Source organism: Entelurus aequoreus, linkage group LG14, assembly GCF_033978785.1.
Source record: "Entelurus aequoreus isolate RoL-2023_Sb linkage group LG14, RoL_Eaeq_v1.1, whole genome shotgun sequence".
In the NCBI taxonomy this organism is placed as follows: Eukaryota; Metazoa; Chordata; class Actinopteri; order Syngnathiformes; family Syngnathidae; genus Entelurus; species Entelurus aequoreus.
Window position 1 is genome coordinate 44,713,400 of NC_084744.1, and position 22,807 is coordinate 44,736,206.

The 22,807-nt window shown below is 40.1% G+C and overlaps 1 protein-coding gene and 1 long non-coding RNA gene across 2 annotated transcripts in view; both read left to right on the forward strand.

Moving 5' to 3' along the window:
• Positions 1-5,034, forward strand: LOC133665406 (uncharacterized). The gene is made up of 4 exons (XR_009828739.1): positions 1-57; positions 275-329; positions 4,708-4,762; positions 4,980-5,034. It is a non-coding gene; the product is annotated as an uncharacterized LOC133665406 (long non-coding RNA).
• A 468-nt stretch (positions 5,035-5,502) lies between these two features.
• Positions 5,503-22,807, forward strand: part of LOC133664935 (activin receptor type-1C) — a 69,793-nt gene continuing 52,488 nt past the window's right edge. Inside the window, exon 1 of the mRNA XM_062069978.1 lies at positions 5,503-5,589. Within this exon, the coding sequence (XP_061925962.1) occupies positions 5,520-5,589 (70 nt within the window). The 5' untranslated portion in view covers positions 5,503-5,519. The remainder of the gene's footprint in view (positions 5,590-22,807) is intronic.

A 22,807-nucleotide genomic window follows, 5' to 3' on the forward strand; every position in this document is an offset into this window, starting at 1 on the left:
AGAAAATAAGCCATCACGGGGCCAAAGAAAGTTGCAAGTGCCAGGTTGATAAAGAAGGTGAGAAACACTGTTGGAATTCAATAGATATTTGTATGTTTAATAACAAAGTTCCCTTTTCGCTCATCGCCGTCTTTGCCAACAAATGTTCAATAAAAGCTAACGTTCATTTTTATCCTGCATTTTTAAGTATTTGCATTGTTTTCTGCATGTGAAACTATAAGTAGTCTAAACAATGCTTTATGTTGTGTTCATATTCTTCTAATATTGTGACCAGAAAATAAGCCATCATGGGACCAAAGAAAGTTGCAAGTGCCAGGTTGATAAAGAAGGTGAGAAACACTGTTGGAATTCAATAAATATTTGTATGTTTAATAACAAAGTTCCCTTTTCTGTAAAAGATATGAAAAGCAATAATAACACCAAAGTACTCTGCTTTCCGAAGGATATGGTATCTGACATGGAAAAAAGAATCCTGGAAATTGTCGCTGCACACCCAAATGTGAAAAATATCATCCTGCACATTGGTTTTAATGACATTGTAAAACAACAATCAAGAGAGCTGAAAGAGCACTTCAATAAACTCTTTGAAACAGTCAGCGCTGTGAATGCTGACGTTTTTATCAGTGGTCCTCTACCCCCAATCAGGAGAGGAGCTGAGAGATTCAGTAGACTTTACTCGCTGAATGAGTGGCTATCAAGTGCACTTCTTGCTCGTTCAATGCATTTTATTGACAATTTTAGCTTTTTCTGGGACCGCAGGCATCTTTTTAAGGCAGACGGACTTTGCCTGAATAAGATGGGAGTAAAGCTATTCATGAACAACATGTTTCACTTCCTGCATCTTGCATCTATCATCACTGCCAAGGACAAGAGACAAGAGGAGCCACCGAGGAAGGAAGACACAACACAGCCTATCAGGAACGTCGAAGGAGCACCGCCACTGCAAAAGGAGAACGTCGACCATGAGATACACCAGAGCAAAGAGGAGAGGTGTCTATCCTCCTCTACCGCCCCTCCCTCCATTCTGAATGCATGTGAAGATCCCTCCCCCACATCCCCCAAGCCATCCACGTCTCCATCTTTCTCCCTCCCTCAAGTAGACCTTTCTCCCCCCTTCTCCCCCTTGGAGTTCCGGGAGCTACCCCCACTCACGCCCCACCCTACTCAGATTTTTACCCCCCTAGATCATCGCTCACCTCCACCACCCCCTCCACGAAGGCGTGCTCCACAACCCCCCAGCCATACTTCACCTTTCTCACGCCAACCCCTTACACGCCCTCAACGTCCACCTTCAGTAGTTCGTCCCAGCTCTGACGCTGCTCACTCCCCCTCCCCCTTACGGCAAACCCCGCCTCGCCCTGACAGCAGTCCTGAATATTTCTGATACAGAAAAGGGTTCAGCAGTAGACCACATTATCAGCTGGGCCCAAGGTTGCCTACATCAAATCATGGCACCTTCTACATCCCTGTTGTGACTACCAAGAGAGTAAACATTGGGAAACTTAGCCACCCTGCTAACCTAAACAATCTCATTCCTATTATCTCCAAATCAAAGCCAACATCGAAGCCTGTCAATAACACCATCAGGATGGGTCTGCTCAATGTCAGGTCTCTGAATAGCAAATCATTTTTAGTCAATGATTTTATTAGCACTTCTAAACTTGACTTTATGTTTTTAACTGAAACATGGCTGGAACAAAATAACAGTGCAAGCATTCTGATCGAGACAGCACCCCCCAACTATAACTTCATTGATAAATGTAGATCGGGGAAAAGAGGTGGAGGGGTTGCTGCTATATTTAAAAACATGTTTCAGGGGAAACAGATGTCACTCGGTGAGTTTACATCATTTGAATACCTGTGTGCTGTGTTGAAATGCTCTCCCAAAATTCTCTTGTTAATTATCTACAGGCCACCTAAATATTCTGCAAATTTTTTTGATGATTTTACTGAACTATTGTCTAGCATCTCCACTGACTTTGACTGCCTGGTTATAACTGGTGATTTTAATTTTCATATTGACGATTTAAATGACAAGGGCGCAAAAGAACTTTTTACTATTTTAGACACATTTGAACTGTCTCAACATGTGAAAGAGGCTACACATTATAAGGGACACACCCTGGACCTGATTATCACAAAAGGTCTCAATGTTTCTGATGTTCTTGTGATTGATCCTTCATTGTCTGATCATTTCTGTGTTTTCTTTAATATTTCTGTAATTCCGGACACACAAACAGAATCAAAGAATGTCAAAAAGCGGTACATAAATGAACATGCTAATGTCCTTTTTAAAAACGCCATCTCCTCACTACCACCTCTAAACCCATGTCATGCTGATGATCTTGTAAGCAACTTTAATTCCAAAATTGTGAATATCATAGATATCATTGCACCTGTTACAGTTAAAACGATTTCTGGCAAGCAAAAGGCACCCTGGAGAAAATCTGCTGCTGTAACAGCCCAGAGAAGAGAGTGCAGGAAGGCTGAACGAATCTGGCGGAATACAAAACTTCATATTCACCCTGACATCTATAAAGAGAGCCTCCAGGCCTACAATTTAGTCTTAAAAAGTGCTAGAGAAACATTCTTCTCCAATATCATAAACAGCAACACAAATAAGGCCAAAACCCTATTCACAATCGTTGACAGACTGACTAAACCCCCAACACAAATACCAGCCGAACTCCATTCCACGCAGAAATGCAATGACTTTGCATTCTTTTATACTGATAAAATTGAAGGCATCAGACGCACCATCAATATCTCAAGTAAAAAAGTTGGATCACCACCCCATTTAGGCAAAAGTAACACAGCAATGATGGCAAGCTTTAATGCCATAGACTCTAAAACTCTAGTGGAAACGGTGACAGCTCTTAAGTCATCCACCTGCTGCCTTGATGTTTTACCTACCAACTTCTTTAAGAATGTTTTTGACTGCCTATCAACAGACATCTTGCAAATAGTTAATAATTCTATTAAATCGGGCAATTTCCCGAAGGCTTTCAAAACTGCAGTCATTAAACCTCTTCTAAAAAAGCAGAGCCTAGATGCCTCTGTTATCAACAACTACAGACCAATTTCAAATCTACCATTCATAAGTAAAATAATTGAGAAAGTTGTCCTCCAACAACTAAATCACTTCTTGGCTTCTACTGGCTGCCACAACAACTTCCAGTCAGGATTTCGACCTCTTCATAGCACAGAGACGGCCCTTCTTAAAGTTATAAATGACATCCGTCTAAACACAGACTCTGGCAAAACTTCAGTATTAATGCTTTTGGACCTCAGTGCTGCATTTGACACTGTCGACCACTCAATACTTTTGGACAGGTTGGAAAACTGGGTGGGGATCTCAGGCACAGTTTTAAGCTGGTTCAAGTCATATCTACAAGATAGGAACTATTTTGTTTCCATTGGTGACTTTGTATCAGAACCAACCAACGTAACGTGTGGAGTCCCCCAAGGTTCAATCTTGGGGCCGACTTTATTTAACATCTATATGCTCCCACTAGGACAAATCATGCAAAATAATAACATTAACCATCATTGCTATGCCGATGACACCCAAATCTATGTAGCGCTATCACCAAATGACTATCGCCCCATAGATCTTCTGTGCCAGTGCATTGAGCAAGTCAAACACTGGATGTGCCAAAATTTCCTACAACTAAATGAAGATAAAACTGAGATAATTGTTTTTGGTGCTAAAAAAGAAAGGTTTAAAGTCATCCAACACCTTCAATCACTGTCCCTGAAAACCTCAAATAAAGCCAGAAATCTTGGGGTTATTTTAGATTCTGATTTACATTTCGACAGTCACATCAAATCAGTAACAAAATCGGCCTACTGTCACCTCAAAAATGTAAAAAGACTTAGAGGGCTCATGTCAGCTCAAGACTTAGAAAAACTTGTACATGCCTTTATTACCAGTAGGCTAGACTATTGTAATGGTCTCCTTGCAGGTCTTCCCAAAAAAACTGTCAGGCAGCTACAGCTTGTTCAGAACGCTGCTGCTAGAGTTCTAACAAAGACCAAAAAATGTGAGCACATTACACCAATTCTTAAATCCTTACATTGGCTCCCTGTACATCAGAGAATAGATTTCAAAATCCTCCTGCTCACATATAAATCACTACATGGTCTAGGGCCCAAGTATATCACTGATATGCTCCCACTATATAAGCCCTCTAGATCACTAAGATCTTCTGAGACCAATCTGTTAGCGGTTCCAAGAGTAAACTCAAATCAAGGGAGAGCATCATTCAGTCACTATGCAACACATAGCTGGAATAAACTTCCTGAAGATGTCAGACTCTCCCCAACTCTCACTACTTTTAAAACTAGACTGAAGACTTTTATGTTCACCTTAGCTTTCAGCTAAATCTTTTAATCTTTTAACTTTTAACGTCTGCACTGTTTTTATTTTTATTGTCTGCACTTTAATTTTGCTTTTATTTTCTTACATTTCACTTTGTTGTCTGTGAAGCACTTTGAGTCTGCCTTGTGTATGAAAAGCGCTATACAAATAAAGTTGCCTTGCCTTGCCTTGCTCATCGCCGTCTTTGCCAACAAATGTTCAATAAAAGCTAACGTTCTTTTTTATTCTGCATTTTTAAGTATTTGCATTGTTTTCTGCATGTGAAACTATAAGTAGTCAAACATTTTGTTTATGTTGTGTTCATATTCTTCTAATATTGTGACCAGAAAATAAGCCATCATGGGGCCAAAGAAAGTTGCAAGTGCCAGGTTGATAAAGAAGGTGAGAAACACTGTTGGAATTCAATAAATATTTGTATGTTTAATAACAAAGTTCCCTTTTCGCTCATCGCCGTCTTTGCCAACAAATGTTCAATAAAAGCTAACGTTCATTTTTATTCTGCATTTTGAAGTATTTGCATTGTTTTCTGCATGTGAAACTATAAGTAGTCTAAACAATGCTTTATGTTGTGTTCATATTCTTCTAATGTTGTGACCAGAAAATAAGCCATCATGGGACCAAAGAAAGTTGCAAGTGCCAGGTTGATAAAGAAGGTGAGAAACACTGTTGGAATTCAATAAATATTTGTATATTTAATAACAAAGTTCCCTTTTCGCTCATCGCCGTCTTTGCCAACAAATGTTCAATAAAAGCCAAAGTTCAACTTTATTCTGCATTTTTTTGTATTTGCATTGTTTTCTGCATGTGAAACTATTAGTAGTCTAAAAAAAATGAATGTTGTGTTCATATTCTTCTAATATTGTGCGAGTGTACCCAATGTGCGCGCGCACACGCACGCGCACTGCTTCACATGTCTCCATCAGTGGTTTTCGCTTCTAATCCTCTTAGGGGGAGGAGGAGGAGGAGGAGGAGGAGGAGGTGCAAAGCTTTCACTTATTGCGTCGTCCACTTGCCCTGACGTGTGCGCATGCGCGCGTGTGTATTTGCATGGAGGAGAGTTCTTAGCGGCAGAGAAGCCGCGTCCAGCGTCCAGCGTCCAGCGTCCAGCGTCCATGGGGGAGCCCATGCGGTTCTTGCCATGACTCCACCCGCCCAGCTGAGCCTCCTCGCGGCGTGGATCTTCCTTTGGCTGCTGCAGCGCAACACAGGTACTTTTCTTCCACGTCGTTGATGGAACTGACACTGTACACATGGCTGGAGGAATATACATGGAAATAACATATTTTCATACCTAAGTAGTCTATCATGCTTATGTTGTTGTCCCTTCAGACATAATGCATGATGATATTAATAACAACATAAGTTGGTAGTTTTGGAAGTTTTTAAATGGCTTTGTGTTCTGTAACCTGTTGCATCTTTCAAAATGTGCTTCATTATCCTCCCCATGGACACCATGATGAAGCAATTGTCATTTTTACTTGTTTTTTCCTTGTTGTTGACTTTATTATTGTAAAATGATGTTGTTGTCCCCTCAGACATAATGCATGATGATATTAATAACAACATAAGTTGGTAGTTTTGGAAGTTTTTAAATGGCTTTGTGTTCTGTAACCTGTTGCATCTTTCAAAATGTGCTTCATTATCCTCCCCATGGACACCATGATGAAGCAATTGTCATTTTTACTTGGTTTGTCCTTGTTGTTGACTTTATTATTGTAAAATGATGTTGTTGTCCCCTCAGACATAATGCATGATGATATTAATAACAACATAAGTTGGTAGTTTTGGAAGTTTTTAAATGGCTTTGTGTTCTGTAACCTGTTGCATCTTTCAAAATGTGCTTCATTATCCTCCCCATGGACACCATGATGAAGCAATTGTCATTTTTACTTGGTTTGTCCTTGTTGTTGACTTTATTATTGTAAAATGATGTTGTTGTCCCCTCAGACATAATGCATGATGATATTAATAACAACATAAGTTGGTAGTTTTGGAAGTTTTTAAATGGCTTTGTGTTCTGTAACCTGTTGCATCTTTCAAAATGTGCTTCATTATCCTCCCCATGGACACCATGATGAAGCAATTGTCATTTTTACTTGTTTTTTCCTTGTTGTTGACTTTATTATTGTAAAATGATGTTGTTGTCCCCTCAGACATAATGCATGATGATATTAATAACAACATAAGTTGGTAGTATTGGAAGTTTTTAAATGTTTTTTGTGTTCTTTAACCTGTTGCATCTTTCAAAATGTGCTTCATTATCCTCCCCATGGACGCCAGTGTTGTTATAAATGATGAAGCAATTGTCATATTTACTTGTTATTGACTTTATTCTTGTAAAATTAGTTTATTTCCCTTCATAATAATAGCACTGTATCCTTGTAAAAAGTGCCATTTTCCCCCCACAATATTTTGCCATAGTACCTATCATCTCTTTTTATTCCTTTCATGAAAATGCATATATATATATATATATATATATATATATATATATATATATATATATATATATATATATATATATATATATATATATATATATATATATATATATATATATATATATTATACAGTTCACACTTTCGTAGTTTTTTTTTTGTTTCTTATACATTTTACGTACCAAAGACTATAAAAAATGGGACCCATTACCTCCCTGCTTGGCACTCAACATCAAGGGTTGGAATTGGGGGGGTTAAATCACCAAAAATGATTCCCTGAGTGAGCTGCTGCTCACTGCTCCCCTCACCTCCCAGGGGGTGATCAAAGGTGATGGGTCAAATACAGAGAATAATTTCGCCACACCTCGTGTGTGTGTGACAATCATTGGTACTTTAACTTTTTTTTTTAACATTTCCATGATCAGAAAGGAGCAGATGGAAGAATAATATTATTATATTTATCTGCCCTACTTTATTTTAACACCTATTATTTTAGATGACTTTATCACTGTTGCCTCCACCAACAACACCCGAACTCCAACATACTTTTTAATTTCCGTTTAAACGTTTTCACAAAAATCGGTTTGATATAATGCCTGTTGTGTCTTTTTGTAACTCTTTTTAAATTCAAAACATATTCTTGCAACTTTTTAAGTGTTTGGAGAATTCCATGCTTTCACACCAGCAACAGACAAGCACATTTTTTTCAAATTTGTTGGCACTCTTGGATGTTTCAAGTTCTGTGATTCTCACCTTCAGACGTGAACGCCGATAACTTTTGTAAGTCCTTTCGGAAGAACTTTATTTCTAGCTTTGAACATCACTAATAGAGTATGCAATTCTACAATGTCTTTTAGTTTGAATAATCCTGACCTAATGAAGAGTGGATTGGTGTGCGCTGTGTATCCTACTTTAAAAATAATACAAATTGCTCTTTTCTGTAAAAGAAATAAAGACATTATGTTGCTGTGATATGTATTTTCCCATATTTCTGCACAATAATTGAAATAAGGTAGAATAATTGAGCAATATAACATTCTCATTGTGTTACACATTAAACTGTATTTAACCTTGTTCAAAATAAATAAGCTTTTAGATACCTTATTTTTTCACATGCAATATATGAGCTTTCCATGTCAACTTTTACACATCTGATTTCAGACACCTTCTCAATTTTCACTTTGTTTATGGATAAACTAACTTCTACCTTTCTTTTATTACTGATTACCATAAATTTAGTATTTTCCAAATTTAAAGGTTATTTATTTACATCTAACCACAATACACGATGAAGCAATTGTAATTTTTACTTAGTTGTTCTTGTTAATGACTTTATTCTTGTAAATTTAGGTTGTTTCCTTTCATAATAATAGCACTATATTCTTGTAAAAAGTGCAATTTTTCCCCACAATATTTTGCCACAGTACCTATTGTAATCTAGTGTATAACTTTTATTACATGCATAGAAAATATGACCTGGTCCTTTCCTGCCCTCATATTAAAACGACATATATATTTTTTATTCTTACCACTTTTATAATATTGCAACTTTATCATCGTATTATTATGTCATACTATAACAGGTTTACTGTCATACATACACTACCGTTCAAAAGTTTGGGGTCACCCAAACAATTTTGTGGAATAGCCTTCATTTCTAAGAACAAGAATAGACTGTCGAGTTTCAGATGAAAGTTCTCTTTTTCTGGCCATTTTGAGTGTTTAATTGACCCTACAAATGTGATGCTCCAGAAACTCAATCTGCTCAAAGGAAGGTCAGTTTTGTAGCTTCTGTAACGAGCTAAACTGTTTTCAGATGTGTGAGCATGATTGCACAAGGGTTTTCTAATCATTAATTAGCCTTCTGAGCCAATGAGCAAACACATTGTACCATTAGAACACTGGAGTGATAGTTTCTGGAAATGGGCCTCTATACACCTATGTAGATATTGCACCAAAAACCAGACATTTGCAGCTAGAATAGTCATTTACCACATTAGCAATGTATAGAGTGTATTTCTTTAAAGTTAAGACTAGTTTAAAGTTATCTTCATTGAAAAGTACAGTGCTTTTCCTTCAAAAATAAGGACATTTCAATGTGACCCCAAACTTTTGAACGGTAGTGTATATATAAAAAATATATTATAATAATATAATTATTATATAGATATATATGGATATATTATATAATATATATACAAATATATTAAAAAAAACAATTTTACTAAATCAATTGATTTGGTAAAATTATTATTTTTCAATATATTTTTAATTTTCCTCAATTTTGTAACGTAGCAACTTATTTTTCATTCCAGCCCTACATATGACTTTTTCCTCATATAATGGGATTTTTCTGTGAGATTTTTGTAAAAATGTTATTTCTTTATTTGCAAAATGCATATTGCACATATCAACTATAAGTACAAGCTATTTTATTCTAAAGCAGCAGGTTAAAAGTACATTTAATTATAAAATACAGACCAAAAAAACCCAAACCCATTCCTGTATTTATTTAGATTCATTTTATTTTAATTGAATTTTTTTGGTATAATTTCAAACATTTTCAGTTAAAACAAGACTTGTTCCTCAATATTGCAATTGTATAATTTTAATAATATACAACTTTTATTTGAGATATTTATAGTTATATTACATGCTAATTAGCTATGTATTTTCTTTATTTATTTTAGATAGTTTTATTTTAATTTATTTTTCTAATCTTGTAAAATTACAACATTTTTCTGATAAATATAAGGCATTTTCCTCAATATTGCAACTTTATTCTTGTAACAGTGTACACTTTTTATAAGAGATATTCATATTTTTAGATTTGTTATTTACTTACTGTATTTATTTTATTTTAATGATTTATCTTTATAAAATTACAATCTTAAGACTTTTTCCTTATTTTGTAACTTGTAACAGTATATCTTCTATTTGCGATATAGGTGCATACATATAAGCTATTTAATTATTGTATTTATTTTTGATTAATTATTTTATTCAATTATTTATTCTTGTAAAATTCTAAAATGTTTCTGTCAAATTTAGACTTATTCCTCAATGTTGCAACTTTATTCTTGTAAAAGTATACAACTTTTATTTGTTATATTACATGCAAATTTGCTATTTATTTTCTGTATTTATTTTAGTCAAGTTTATTTTAAAATAAAATATTTATTCTTTTAAATCTACACAATTTTTCTGTTAAAATTAACACTATTTCCTCAATATTGTAACTTTATTCTAGTAGCAGTATATAACTTTTATATGAGATATTTATAGTCTTATATAGATTTGGCATTTAATTACTGTATTTATTAGATTTTAATGTAATTATTTATTAGTGTAAAATCACAAACTTTTTTGTTAAAATCAAGACTTTTTCCTCAGTATTACAACTTGTAACAGTATATGTCTTTTATTTGTGATATAGTTGCATACAAATAAGCTAATTAATTATAGTATTTATTTTTGATTAATTATTAATTAATTCAAGTATTTATTCTTGTAAAAATAAAAAAAATGTCCATCAAAATTGAGACTTTTTCTCAATTTGGGGACGGCGTGGCGAAGTTGGGAGAGTGGCCGTGCCAGCAATCTGAGGGTTACTGGTTCAATCCCCACCTTCTACCATCCTAGTCACGTCCGTTGTGTCCTTGGGCAAGACACTTCACCCTTGCTCCTGATGGGTCCTGGTTAGCGCCTTGCATGGCAGCTCCCGCCATCAGTGTGTGAATGTGTGTGTGAATGGGTGAATGTGGAAATACTGTCAAAGCGCTTAAAAAAGGGGTAGAAAAGCGCTATACAAATACAACCATTTTACCATTTTTACAATATTACAACTCGTAACAGTAGATGACTTATTTGCAATACAGTGTCCCACAAATTAGCTATTTGATTACAGTATTTTTTTAGATTAAATATTTTAATTAATTATAAATCAATTGATAATTTTTGTATTTATAATTACATTGCATGCAATTTTTCTCTTTATTTTCTGAATGTATTTTAATTAATTTTATTTTGAAATAATGTATTCATTGTTGCAAAGTTAATTTTTTCTGATAAGATTAAGACTTTTTCCTCAATATTGCAGCTTTATTCTAGTAACAGTACGCAACTTTCATTTGAGATACTTTGAGTTGTATACAGATTTTCTATTTAACTATTGTATTTATTCTAATTAATTTTATTTTAATTTAATGATTTATTTTGTAAAATTACAACATTGTTCTGTTAAAATTAACACTTTTTCCTCAATATTGTAACTTTATTCTAGTAGCAGTACATAACTTTTATATGAGATATTTATAGTCTTATATATATCTGCTATATAATTACTGTATTTATTACATTTTGATGCAATTATTTATCAGTGTAAAATCACAAACTTTTTTGTTAAAATCAAGACTTTTTCCTCAGTATTACAACATGTAACAGTATATTTATTTTATTTATGATATAGTTGGACACAAATAAGCTATTTAATTATAGTATTTATTTTTGATTAATTATTAATTTATTCAAGTATTTATTCTTGTAAAAAAAAAAAAAAAAAACATTTTTGTCCTCAATATTGCAACTCGTAACAGTAAATGACTTTCATTTGCAATATAGTTGCATACAAATTGCCTATTTAATTACTCTATTTATTTTTAATGAATCATTGTTTTATTCAATTATTTATTCTTGATTTAGTCCTGAGCTTCTGCTCTACGCACACACACACACACGCGCACACACACACACACACACACACACACACACACACACACACACACACACACACACACACACACACACACACACACACACACACACACACACACACTGGTTATCATTATCATAAAGTATTTCTGATTCTGATTTGGAATGGGGACCAAGTTTTTGATCATCACTTGTGGGGACCACCCTTTCACAGGTTGTGGAGGCATAACATTTTTTTGGTAAAATGGCCACTGCCCAGTTAGCTCATACACGTCTTTAAATCTCTGGATTGATGAAGTAATGTGCTGATCATTCTTACTGGGAACCCTGGGAAAAAAAGAGTTAATATGGTTCATGGGGACCAAATTTAAATAATAAACATTATAAACAGTAAACATGTTTTATGGGCCAAAGCTTAAAAATCACTTTGGCATCTTCAGAATGGATCTGACTATCATTTAAAAAGGTTTCCCTTTAGGGGACCTGTTTTTTTGTCCCCATACCGTCAGAGGTCCCCTAAAGGTGACTGTAAACAGAGCGATGTCCCCATTAAGTCAGCATTGCCAGAACACACACACACACACACACACACACACACACACACACACACACACACACACACACACACACACACACACACACACACACACACACACACACACACACACACACGCACACACACACGCACACACACACTACATGGACAAATAGATGGCGATCACCGTCCTAATCAAAACATTCATCTCATTTCCTCTGAATCATAACCTTTCATTTTAGTTTGAGCTATTCTAAAGTATGTCAGCGTGCATTTTGACCTAAAAATGTGCTGGAGAGCGCAACAGTCGGAAGTCTCCTCCCCCATCTTTGCACTGACGTCTGCATGGACCTGATCTCTGACCAGATAGCAACTTTCAGCTCATCATCCGCAGTTAAAAGGAGACGTGTGAGGATTTTCCTCTTCTCTGATGTTGTTACAGTGTTGGATGCTCGTGCTAAACAAAGCATCAAATGATAAGGTTTATGCATTTAAGCGTGAGCTTGCAGTCTTTTAAAAAAAAGTACTTTTTTAACAGTGGTCCATTTGTGATGTCACAGATTGATGGACGTACTTATGTGGGCATTCAACATGAGCCAGTACAAAGCCTTTAAAGTTTTTCGGACATCACAGCTTGGCTTGTGTTCAAGTAGTCGAAGATTCAATAATTCAATTCAGAGGAATCAGATGCGACTCTCAACCTTGCGCGTAAATCATCACTTTTCCACTTTGCATCAGTCCATCTTAGATGAGCTCGGGCCCAGCAAACCGGCGGCGTTTGTGGGTGTTGTTGATAAATGGCTTTCGCTTTGCATAGTAGGCAAGGCAAGGCAACTTTATTTGTATAGCGCTTTTCATACACAAGGCAGACTCAAAGTGCTTCACAGACAACAAAGTGAAATGAAAGAAAATAAAAGCAAAATTAAAATGCAGACAATAAAAATAAAAACAGTGCAGACGTTAAAAGTTAAAAGATTAAAAGATTTAGCTGAAAGCTAAGGTGAACATAAAAGTCTTCAGTCTAGTTTTAAAAGTAGTGAGAGTTGGGGAGAGTCTGACATCTTCAGGAAGTTTATTCCAGCTATGTGTTGCATAGTGACTGAATGATGATCTCCCTTGATTTGAGTTTACTCTTGGAACCGCTAACAGATTGGTCTCAGAAGATCTTAGTGATCTAGAGGGCGTATATAGTGGGAGCATATCAGTGATATACTTGGGCCCTAGACCATGTAGTGATTTATATGTGAGCAGGAGGATTTTGAAATCTATTCTCTGATGTACAGGGAGCCAGTGTAAGGATTTAAGAATTGGTGTAATGTGCTCACATTTTTTGGTCTTTGTTAGAACTCTAGCAGCAGCGTTCTGAACAAGCTGTAGCTGCCTGACAGTTTTTTTGGGAAGACCTGCAAGGAGACCATTACAATAGTCTAGCCTACTGGTAATAAAGGCATGTACAAGTTTTTCTAAGTCTTGAGCTGACATGAGCCCTCTAAGTCTTTTTACATTTTTGAGGTGATAGTAGGCCGATTTTGTTACTGATTTGATGTGACTGTCGAAATGTAAATCAGAATCTAAAATAACCCCAAGATTTCTGGCTTTATTTGAGGTTTTCAGGGACAGTGATTTAAGGTGTTGGATGACTTTAAACCTTTCTTTTTTAGCACCAAAAACAATTATCTCAGTTTTATCTTCATTTAGTTGTAGGAAATTTTGGCACATCCAGTGTTTGACTTGCTCAATGCACTGGCACAGAAGATCTATGGGGCGATAGTCATTTGGTGATAGCGCTACATAGATTTGGGTGTCATCGGCATAGCAATGATGGTCAATGTTATTATTTTGCATGATTTGTCCTAGTGGGAGCATATAGATGTTAAATAAAGTCGGCCCCAAGATTGAACCTTGGGGGACTCCACACGTTACGTTGGTTGGTTCTGATACAAAGTCACCAATGGAAACAAAATAGTTCCTATCTTGTAGATATGACTTGAACCAGCTTAAAACTGTGCCTGAGATCCCCACCCAGTTTTCCAACCTGTCCAAAAGTATTGAGTGGTCGACAGTGTCCAATGCAGCACTGAGGTCCAAAAGCATTAATACTGAAGTTTTGCCAGAGTCTGTGTTTAGACGGATGTCATTTATAACTTTAAGAAGGGCCGTCTCTGTGCTATGAAGAGGTCGAAATCCTGACTGGAAGTTGTTGTGGCAGCCAGTAGAAGCCAAGAAGTGATTTAGTTGTTGGAGGACAACTTTCTCAATTATTTTACTTATGAATGGTAGATTTGAAATTGGTCTGTAGTTGTTGATAACAGAGGCATCTAGGCTCTGCTTTTTTAGAAGAGGTTTAATGACTGCAGTTTTGAAAGCCTTCGGGAAATTGCCCGATTTAATAGAATTATTAACTATTTGCAAGATGTCTGTTGATAGGCAGTCAAAAACATTCTTAAAGAAGTTGGTAGGTAAAACATCAAGGCAGCAGGTGGATGACTTTAGAGCTGTCACCGTTTCCACTAGAGTTTTAGAGTCTATGGCATTAAAGCTTGCCATCATTGCTGTGTTACTTTTGCCTAAATGGGGTGGTGATCCAACTTTTTTACTTGAGATATTGATGGTGCGTCTGATGCCTTCAATTTTATCAGTATAAAAGAATGCAAACTCATTGCATTTCTGCGTGGAATGGAGTTCGGCTGGTATTTGTGTTGGGGGTTTAGTCAGTCTGTCAACGATTGTGAATAGGGTTTTGGCCTTATTTGTGTTGCTGTTTATGATATTGGAGAAGAATGTTTCTCTAGCACTTTTTAAGACTAAATTGTAGGCCTGGAGGCTCTCTTTATAGATGTCATGGTGAATATGAAGTTTTGTATTCCGCCAGATTCGTTCAGCCTTCCTGCACTCTCTTCTCTGGGCTGTTACAGCAGCAGATTTTCTCCAGGGTGCCTTTTGCTTGCCAGAAATCGTTTTAACTGTAACAGGTGCAATGATATCTATGATATTCACAATTTTGGAATTAAAGTTGCTTACAAGATCATCAGCATGACATGGGTTTAGAGGTGGTAGTGAGGAGATGGCGTTTTTAAAGAGGACATTAGCATGTTCATTTATGTACCGCTTTTTGACATTCTTTGATTCTGTTTGTGTGTCCGGAATTACAGAAATATTAAAGAAAACACAGAAATGATCAGACAATGAAGGATCAATCACAAGAACATCAGAAACATTGAGACCTTTTGTGATAATCAGGTCCAGGGTGTGTCCCTTATAATGTGTAGCCTCTTTCACATGTTGAGACAGTTCAAATGTGTCTAAAATAGTAAAAAGTTATTTTGCGCCCTTGTCATTTAAATCGTCAATATGAAAATTAAAATCACCAGTTATAACCAGGCAGTCAAAGTCAGTGGAGATGCTAGACAATAGTTCAGTAAAATCATCAAAAAAATTTGCAGAATATTTAGGTGGCCTGTAGATAATTAACAAGAGAATTTTGGGAGAGCATTTCAACACAGCACACAGGTATTCAAATGATGTAAACTCACCGAGTGACATCTGTTTCCCCTGAAACATGTTTTTAAATATAGCAGCAACCCCTCCACCTCTTTTCCCCGATCTACATATATCAATGAAGTTATAGTTGGGGGGTGCTGTCTCGATCAGAATGCTTGCACTGTTATTTTGTTCCAGCCATGTTTCAGTTAAAAACATAAAGTCAAGTTTAGAAGTGCTAATAAAATCATTGACTAAAAATGATTTGCTATTCAGAGACCTGACATTGAGCAGACCCATCCTGATGGTGTTATTGACAGGCTTCGATGTTGGCTTTGATTTGGAGATAATAGGAATGAGATTGTTTAGGTTAGCAGGGTGGCTAAGTTTCCCAATGTTTACTCTCTTGGTAGTCACAACAGGGATGTAGAAGGTGCCATGATTTGATGTAGGCAACCTTGGGCCCAGCTGATAATGTGGTCTACTGCTGAACCCTTTTCTGTATCAGAAATATTCAGGACTGCTGTCAGGGCGAGGCGGGGTTTGCCGTAAGGGGGAGGGGGAGTGAGCAGCGTCAGAGCTGGGACGAACTACTGAAGGTGGACGTTGAGGGCGTGTAAGGGGTTGGCGTGAGAAAGGTGAAGTATGGCTGGGGGGTTGTGGAGCACGCCTTCGTGGAGGGGGTGGTGGAGGTGAGCGATGATCTAGGGGGGTAAAAATCTGAGTAGGGTGGGGCGTGAGTGGGGGTAGCTCCCGGAACTCCAAGGGGGACAAGGGGGGAGAAAGGTCTACTTGAGGGAGGGAGAAAGATGGAGACGTGGATGGCTTGGGGGATGTGGGGGAGGGATCTTCACATGCATTCAGAATGGAGGGAGGGGCGGTAGAGGAGGATAGACACCTCTCCTCTTTGCTCTGGTGTATCTCATGGTCTACGTTCTCCTTTTGCAGTGGCGGTCCTCCTTCGACGTTCCTGATAGGCTGTGTTGTGTCTTCCTTCCTCGGTGGCTCCTCTTGTCTCTTGTCCTTGGCAGTGATGATAGATGCAAGATGCAGGAAGTGAAACATGTTGTTCATGAAAAGCTTTACTCCCATCTTATTCAGGCAAAGTCCGTCTGCCTTAAAAAGATGCCTGCGGTCCCAGAAAAAGCTAAAATTGTCAATAAAATGCATTGAACGAGCAAGAAGTGCACTTGATAGCCACTCATTCAGCGAGTAAAGTCTACTGAATCTCTCAGCTCCTCTCCTGATTGGGGGTAGAGGACCACTGATAAAAACGTCAGCATTCACAGCGCTGACTGTTTCAAAGAGTTTATTGAAGTGCTCTTTCAGCTCTCTTGATTGTTGTTTTACAATGTCATTAAAACCAATGTGCAGGATGATATTTTTCACATTTGGGTGTGCAGCGACAATTTCCAGGATTCTTTTTTCCATGTCAGATACCATATCCTTCGGAAAGCAGAGTACTTTGGTGTTATTATTGCTTTTCATATCTTTTACAGAAAAGTCCCCCACAATCAGATTTTCAGGAGCTCTCGTTAGCTTTCTCTGTGGTGTAAAGTTAGCAGGTCTTACCCTTCTGCGTGGTGATGGTGGGTTATTCAGGCAATCAGAGGGGGATCCATTGTCCATCAACAGTGGGGCAAACCTGTTCTTTAGTTGGACACTTGCTTGCTGGGGAGGTTTATTGGTAGTTCTCCTCTTCTCAGCTGTCCGCTGCTGTGTCCTACGTGGCAGTGGAGTTGATGACGCAGTATGCCTGGCTGAAGATGGTAGCGCAGGCCAGCCGGTCAGATCAGAGATATCGGGGCGCTGGGTCCTGCCAGATATCCATTCTCCCTTGTCGCAGGGAGGTGGTCTTCTCTTTGGCTTTGCACCAAGTGTGTTCCAGGGAGGATTTTCACTGGTAGATTTATTACCCTCTACAGGGACCTCCCGTTTCTTCGTAGCTTCATTGTTGCTAGTTAGCTGGGTTGTAGCATGGTGCTGTCCAGTGTTTTCAGTCGACAGGAGTGCTAGAGTGGTGTTGTAGCCACATTGTCCATTCACTTCTAAATTCACTTCCAACCGATTCATTTTTATTTCCAACAGTAAAATCTTCTTTAGCAGTTTGTGGTAATCTTCCGTAGAGAAAGGAGGCATCTTATGCTGATTACCTTTAGCACTGTAGCACAGGCTCGGGCTCAGGCTTATCTTGAATGGTAGGCCTCCTCGCGTAGTGTTGAGGACGTCGTAAAAATATTGAAAAATGCCTCTGTTATCTAAAAGAAAATATAGTCCCACTGGTTTGGTAAGTATCCAAGAGCTGTTGCTCTTTGTGTAAGAAAATAGCAGCAGATAGTAGCAAAAAATGCAAGCAGAAGCGAGAGCAAGCGAGAGCAAGCAGAAAAGCGTCCATCCAGCGCAGAGGACGGACTAAGAAAAGAGTAGAGTTTTATCTTGCACTTGGTATTTTACGCTTCATATTGCGCCACACATTTTCAATGGGAGACAGGTGTGGACTACAGGCAGGCCAGTCTAGTACCCGCACTCTTTTACTATGAAGCCACGCTGTTGTAACACATGGCTTGGCTTTGTCTTGCTGGAATAAGCAGGGGCGTCCATGATAACGTTGCTTGGATGGTATGTACCTTTCAGCATTAATGGTGCCTTCACAGATGTGTAAGTTACCCATGTCTTGGGCACTAATACACCCCCATACCATCACAGATGCTGGCTTTTGAACTTTGCGCCCATAACAGTCTGGATGGTTCTTTTCCTCTTTGGTGCGGAGGACACGACGGCCACAGTTTCCAAAAACAATTTGAAATGTGGACTCGTCAGACCACAGAACCCTTTTCCACTTTGCATCAGTCCATCTTAGATGAGCTCAAGCCCAGCGAAGCCGGCGGCGTTTCTGGGTGTTGTTGATAAATGGCTTTCACTTTGCATAATAGAGTTTTAACTTGCACTTACAGATGTAGCGACCAACTGTAGTTACTGACAGTGGTTTTCTGAAGTGTTCCTGAGCCCATGTGGTGATATCCTTTACACACTGATGTGGCTTTTTGATGCAGTACTGCCTGAGCGATCCAAGGTCTGTAATATCATCGCTTACGTGCAGTGATTTCTCCAGATTCTCTGAGCTTTTTGATGATATTACAGACCGTAGATGGTGAAATCCCTAAATTCCTTGCAATAGCTGGTTGAGAAACGTTGTTCTTAAACTGTTCGACAATTTGCTCACGCATTTGTTCACAATGTAGACTCGTCAGACCACAGAACCCTTTTCCACTTTGCATCAGTCCATCTTAGATGAGCTCAAGCCCAGCGAAGCCGGCGGCGTTTCTGGGTGTTGTTGATAAATGGCTTTCACTTTGCATAATAGAGTTTTAACTTGCACTTACAGATGTAGCGACCAACTGTAGTTACTGACAGTGGTTTTCTGAAGTGTTCCTGAGCCCATGTGGTGATATCCTTTACACACTGATGTGGCTTTTTGATGCAGTACTGCCTGAGCGATCCAAGGTCTGTAATATCATCGCTTACGTGCAGTGATTTCTCCAGATTCTCTGAGCTTTTTGATGATATTACAGACCGTAGATGGTGAAATCCCTAAATCCCTTGCAATAGCTGGTTGAGAAACGTTGTTCTTAAACTGTTCGACAATTTGCTCACGCATTTGTTCACAATGTAGACTCGTCAGACCACAGAACCCTTTTCCACTTTGCATCAGTCCATCTTAGATGAGCTCAAGCCCAGCGAAGCCGGCGGCGTTTCTGGGTGTTGTTGATAAATGGCTTTCACTTTGCATAATAGAGTTTTAACTTGCACTTACAGATGTAGCGACCAACTGTAGTTACTGACAGTGGTTTTCTGAAGTGTTCCTGAGCCAATGTGGTGATATCCTTTACACACTGATGTCGCTTTTTAATGCAGTACCTTCTGAGGGATCCAAGGTCACGGGCATTCAATGTTACGTGCAGTGATTTCTTCAGATTCTCTGAACCTTTTGATGATATTACAGACCGTAGATGGTGAAATCCCTAAATTCCTTGCAATAGCTAGTTGAGAAATGTTGTTCTTAAGCTGTTGGACAATTTGCTCACGCATTTGTTGACAAAGTGGTGACCCCCGCCCCGTCCTTGTTTGTGAATGACTGAACATTTCATGGAAGCTTCTTTTATACTCAATCTCGGCACCCACCTGTTCCCAATTAGCCTGTTCACCCGTGGGATTTGCACAAACACAGAAACGTTGTTACGACTTTTCGTATCAATTTAGTCAAATTTGATGTCTTGTCGGCGCAGCACCAACTCTGAGGACCTCTTTGGACAATCCGACCTACCGTGTTTATTTGTTAATAACCTTTTTTTGAGACGGAAAAGTAGCATCTGAGATCTCTGTTATGACTTAAATGAAAGACGGTGTTCCTTTTGTAAATACCTAAAATAATCACCTTGTTCTTTCCCAAGAAGGCGCCATTGCAGGGGTTGCTGGTCGCAGGAGCTCTGTGCAGTTGTGCATCCTCCTTTTGTGTCCTTGATGTTTCCCTCTTGTTTTCATGGTTTTTTGCCTTTTGGTCGGGGACCTTCGGGACTGCGCAACAAGGGGGGGCTCTTATGTGACTTCCACGGTGCTTTTTTGTGGGGGGAGCCTTTTGGCCATGGCCAAGTTAGGACCGGAGACATGCAGCTGGCTTGGTGAGGGATCAGACAAAGAGCAGCTCGAAGACTTCTATGGGAATACAAAAACAGAGACTCCGATTTCCCTCGCCCAGACGCAGGTCACCGGGGCCCCCCTCTGGAGCCAGGCCCGGAGTTGGGGCACGATGTCGAGCGCCTGGTGGCCGGGTCTGTCCCCATGGAGCCCGAAGAGGCAACGTGGGTCCCCCCTCCAATGGGCTCACCACTCATGGAAGGGGCCATAGAGGTCGGGTGCGTTGTGAGCTGGGCGGCAGCCGAAGGCAGGGCACTTGGCGGTCCGATCTCGGCTACATAAGCTAGCTCTTGGGACGTGGAATGTCACCTCGCTGGGGGGAAGGAGCCTGAGCTAGTGCGCGAGGTGGCGAAGTTCCGGCTATATATAGTCGGACTCACTTCGACGCACAGCAAGGGCTCAGCATACACTCGAGGGAGTACTGGAAAGTGCTCCCCCGGGTGATTCCCTTGTCCTTCTGGGGGACTTCAACGGTCATGTTGGCTACGACAGTGAAACCTGGAGAGGCGTGATTGGGAAGAATGACCGCCCGGATCTGAACCCGAGGGGTGTTTTGTTATTGAACTTTTGTGCTCGTCACGGATTGTCCATAACAAACACCATGTTCAAACATAAGGGTGTCCATATGTGCACTTGGCACCAGGACACCCTAGGCCGCAGTTCCATGATCGACTTTGTAGTTGTGTCATCGGATTTGTGGCCTCATGTTTTGGACACTCGGGTGAAGAGAGTGGCAGAGCTTTCTACTGATCACCACCTAGTGGTGAGTTGGCTGCGATGGTGGGGGAGGATGCCGGACAGACCTGACAGGTCCAAACGCTTTGTGAGGGTCTGCTGGGAACGTCTAGCAGAGTCTCCTGTCAGAGAGAGTTTCAATTCCCACCTCCGGAAGAACTTTGAACATGTCATGAGGGGGGTGCTGGACATTGAGTCCGAGTGGACCATGTTCTACACCTCTATTTTCGAGGCGGCTGATGGGAGCTGTGGCCGCAAGGTAGTTGGTGCCTGTCGTGGCGGGAATCCTAAAACCCGTTGGTGGACACCGGCGGTGAGGGATGCCGTCAAGCTGAAGAAAGAGTCCTATCGAGTTCTTTTGGCTCATAGGACTCCGGAGGCAGCGGACAGGTATCGACAGGCCAAGCGGTGTGCAGCTTCAGCGGTTGCAGAGGCAAAAACTCGGACTTGGGAGTAGTTCGGGGAAGCCATGGAAAACGACTTCTGGATGGCTTCGAAGCAATTCTGGACCACTATCTGCTGCCTCAGGAAGGGGAAGCAGTGCACTGTCAACACCGTGTATGGTGAGGATGATGTTCTGCAGACCTCGACTGCGGATGTTGTGGATCGGTGGAAGGAATACTTCGAAGACCTCCTCAATCCCACCAACACGTCTTCCTATGAGGAAGCAGTTCCTGGGGAATCTGTGGTGGGCTCTCCTATCCGCCCGGAGTTCCTCAAGTCTCTGGATGCTGTGCGGCTGCCTTGGTTGACAAGACTCTGCAGTATCGTGTGGACATCGGGGGCGGTGCCTCTGGATTGGCAGACCGGGGTGGTGGTTCCTCTCTTTAAGAAGGGTAACCGGAGGGTGTGTTCCAACTATCGTGGAATCACACTCCTCAGCCTTCCAGGTAAGGTCTATTCAGGATAGTCGAACCTCGGATTCAGGAGGAACAGTGTGGTTTCCGTCCTGGTCGTGGAACTGTGGACCAGCTCTATACTCTCGGCAGGGTCCTTGAGGGTGCATGGGAGTTTGCCGAACCAGTCTACATGTGCTTTGTTGACTTGGAGAAGACATTCGACCGTGTCCCTCGGGAAGTCCTGTGGGGAATGCTCAGAGAGTATGAGGTATCGGACTGTCTGATTGTGGCGGTCCGCTCCCTGTACGATCAGTGTCAGAGCTTGGTCCGCATTGCCGGCAGTAATTCATACACGTTTCCAGTCAGGGTTGGACTCCGCCAAGGCTGCCCTTTGTCACGGATTCTGTTCATAACTTTTATGGACAGAATTTCTATGCGCAGTGAAGGCGTTGAGGGGATCTGGTTTGGTGGCTGCAGGATTAGGTCTCTGCTTTTTGCAGATGATGTGGTACTGATGGCTTCATCTGGCCAGGATCTTCAGCTCTCACTGGATCGGTTCACAGCCGAGTGTGAAGCGACTGGGATGAGAATCAGCACCTCCATGTCAGAGTCCATGGTTTCTCGCCCGGAATAGGGTGAAGTGTCATCTCCGGGTTGGGGAGGAGACCCCGCCCCAAGTGGAGGAGTTCAAGTACCTCTGAGTTTTGTTCACGAGTGAGGGAAGAGTGGATCGTTACGGTGCGGCGTCTTCAGTAATGCAGACCCTGTATCGATCTGTTGTGGTGAAGAAGGAGCTGAGCCGGAAGGCAAAGCTCTCAATTTACCGGTCGATCTACGTTCCCATCCTCACCTATGGTCATGAGCTTTGTGTTATGACCGAAAGGACAAGATCACGGGTACAAGCGGCTGAAATGAGTTTCCTCCGCCGGGTGGCGGGGCTCTCCCTTAGAGATAGGGTGACAAGCTCTGCCATCCGGGGGGAGCTCAAAGTAAA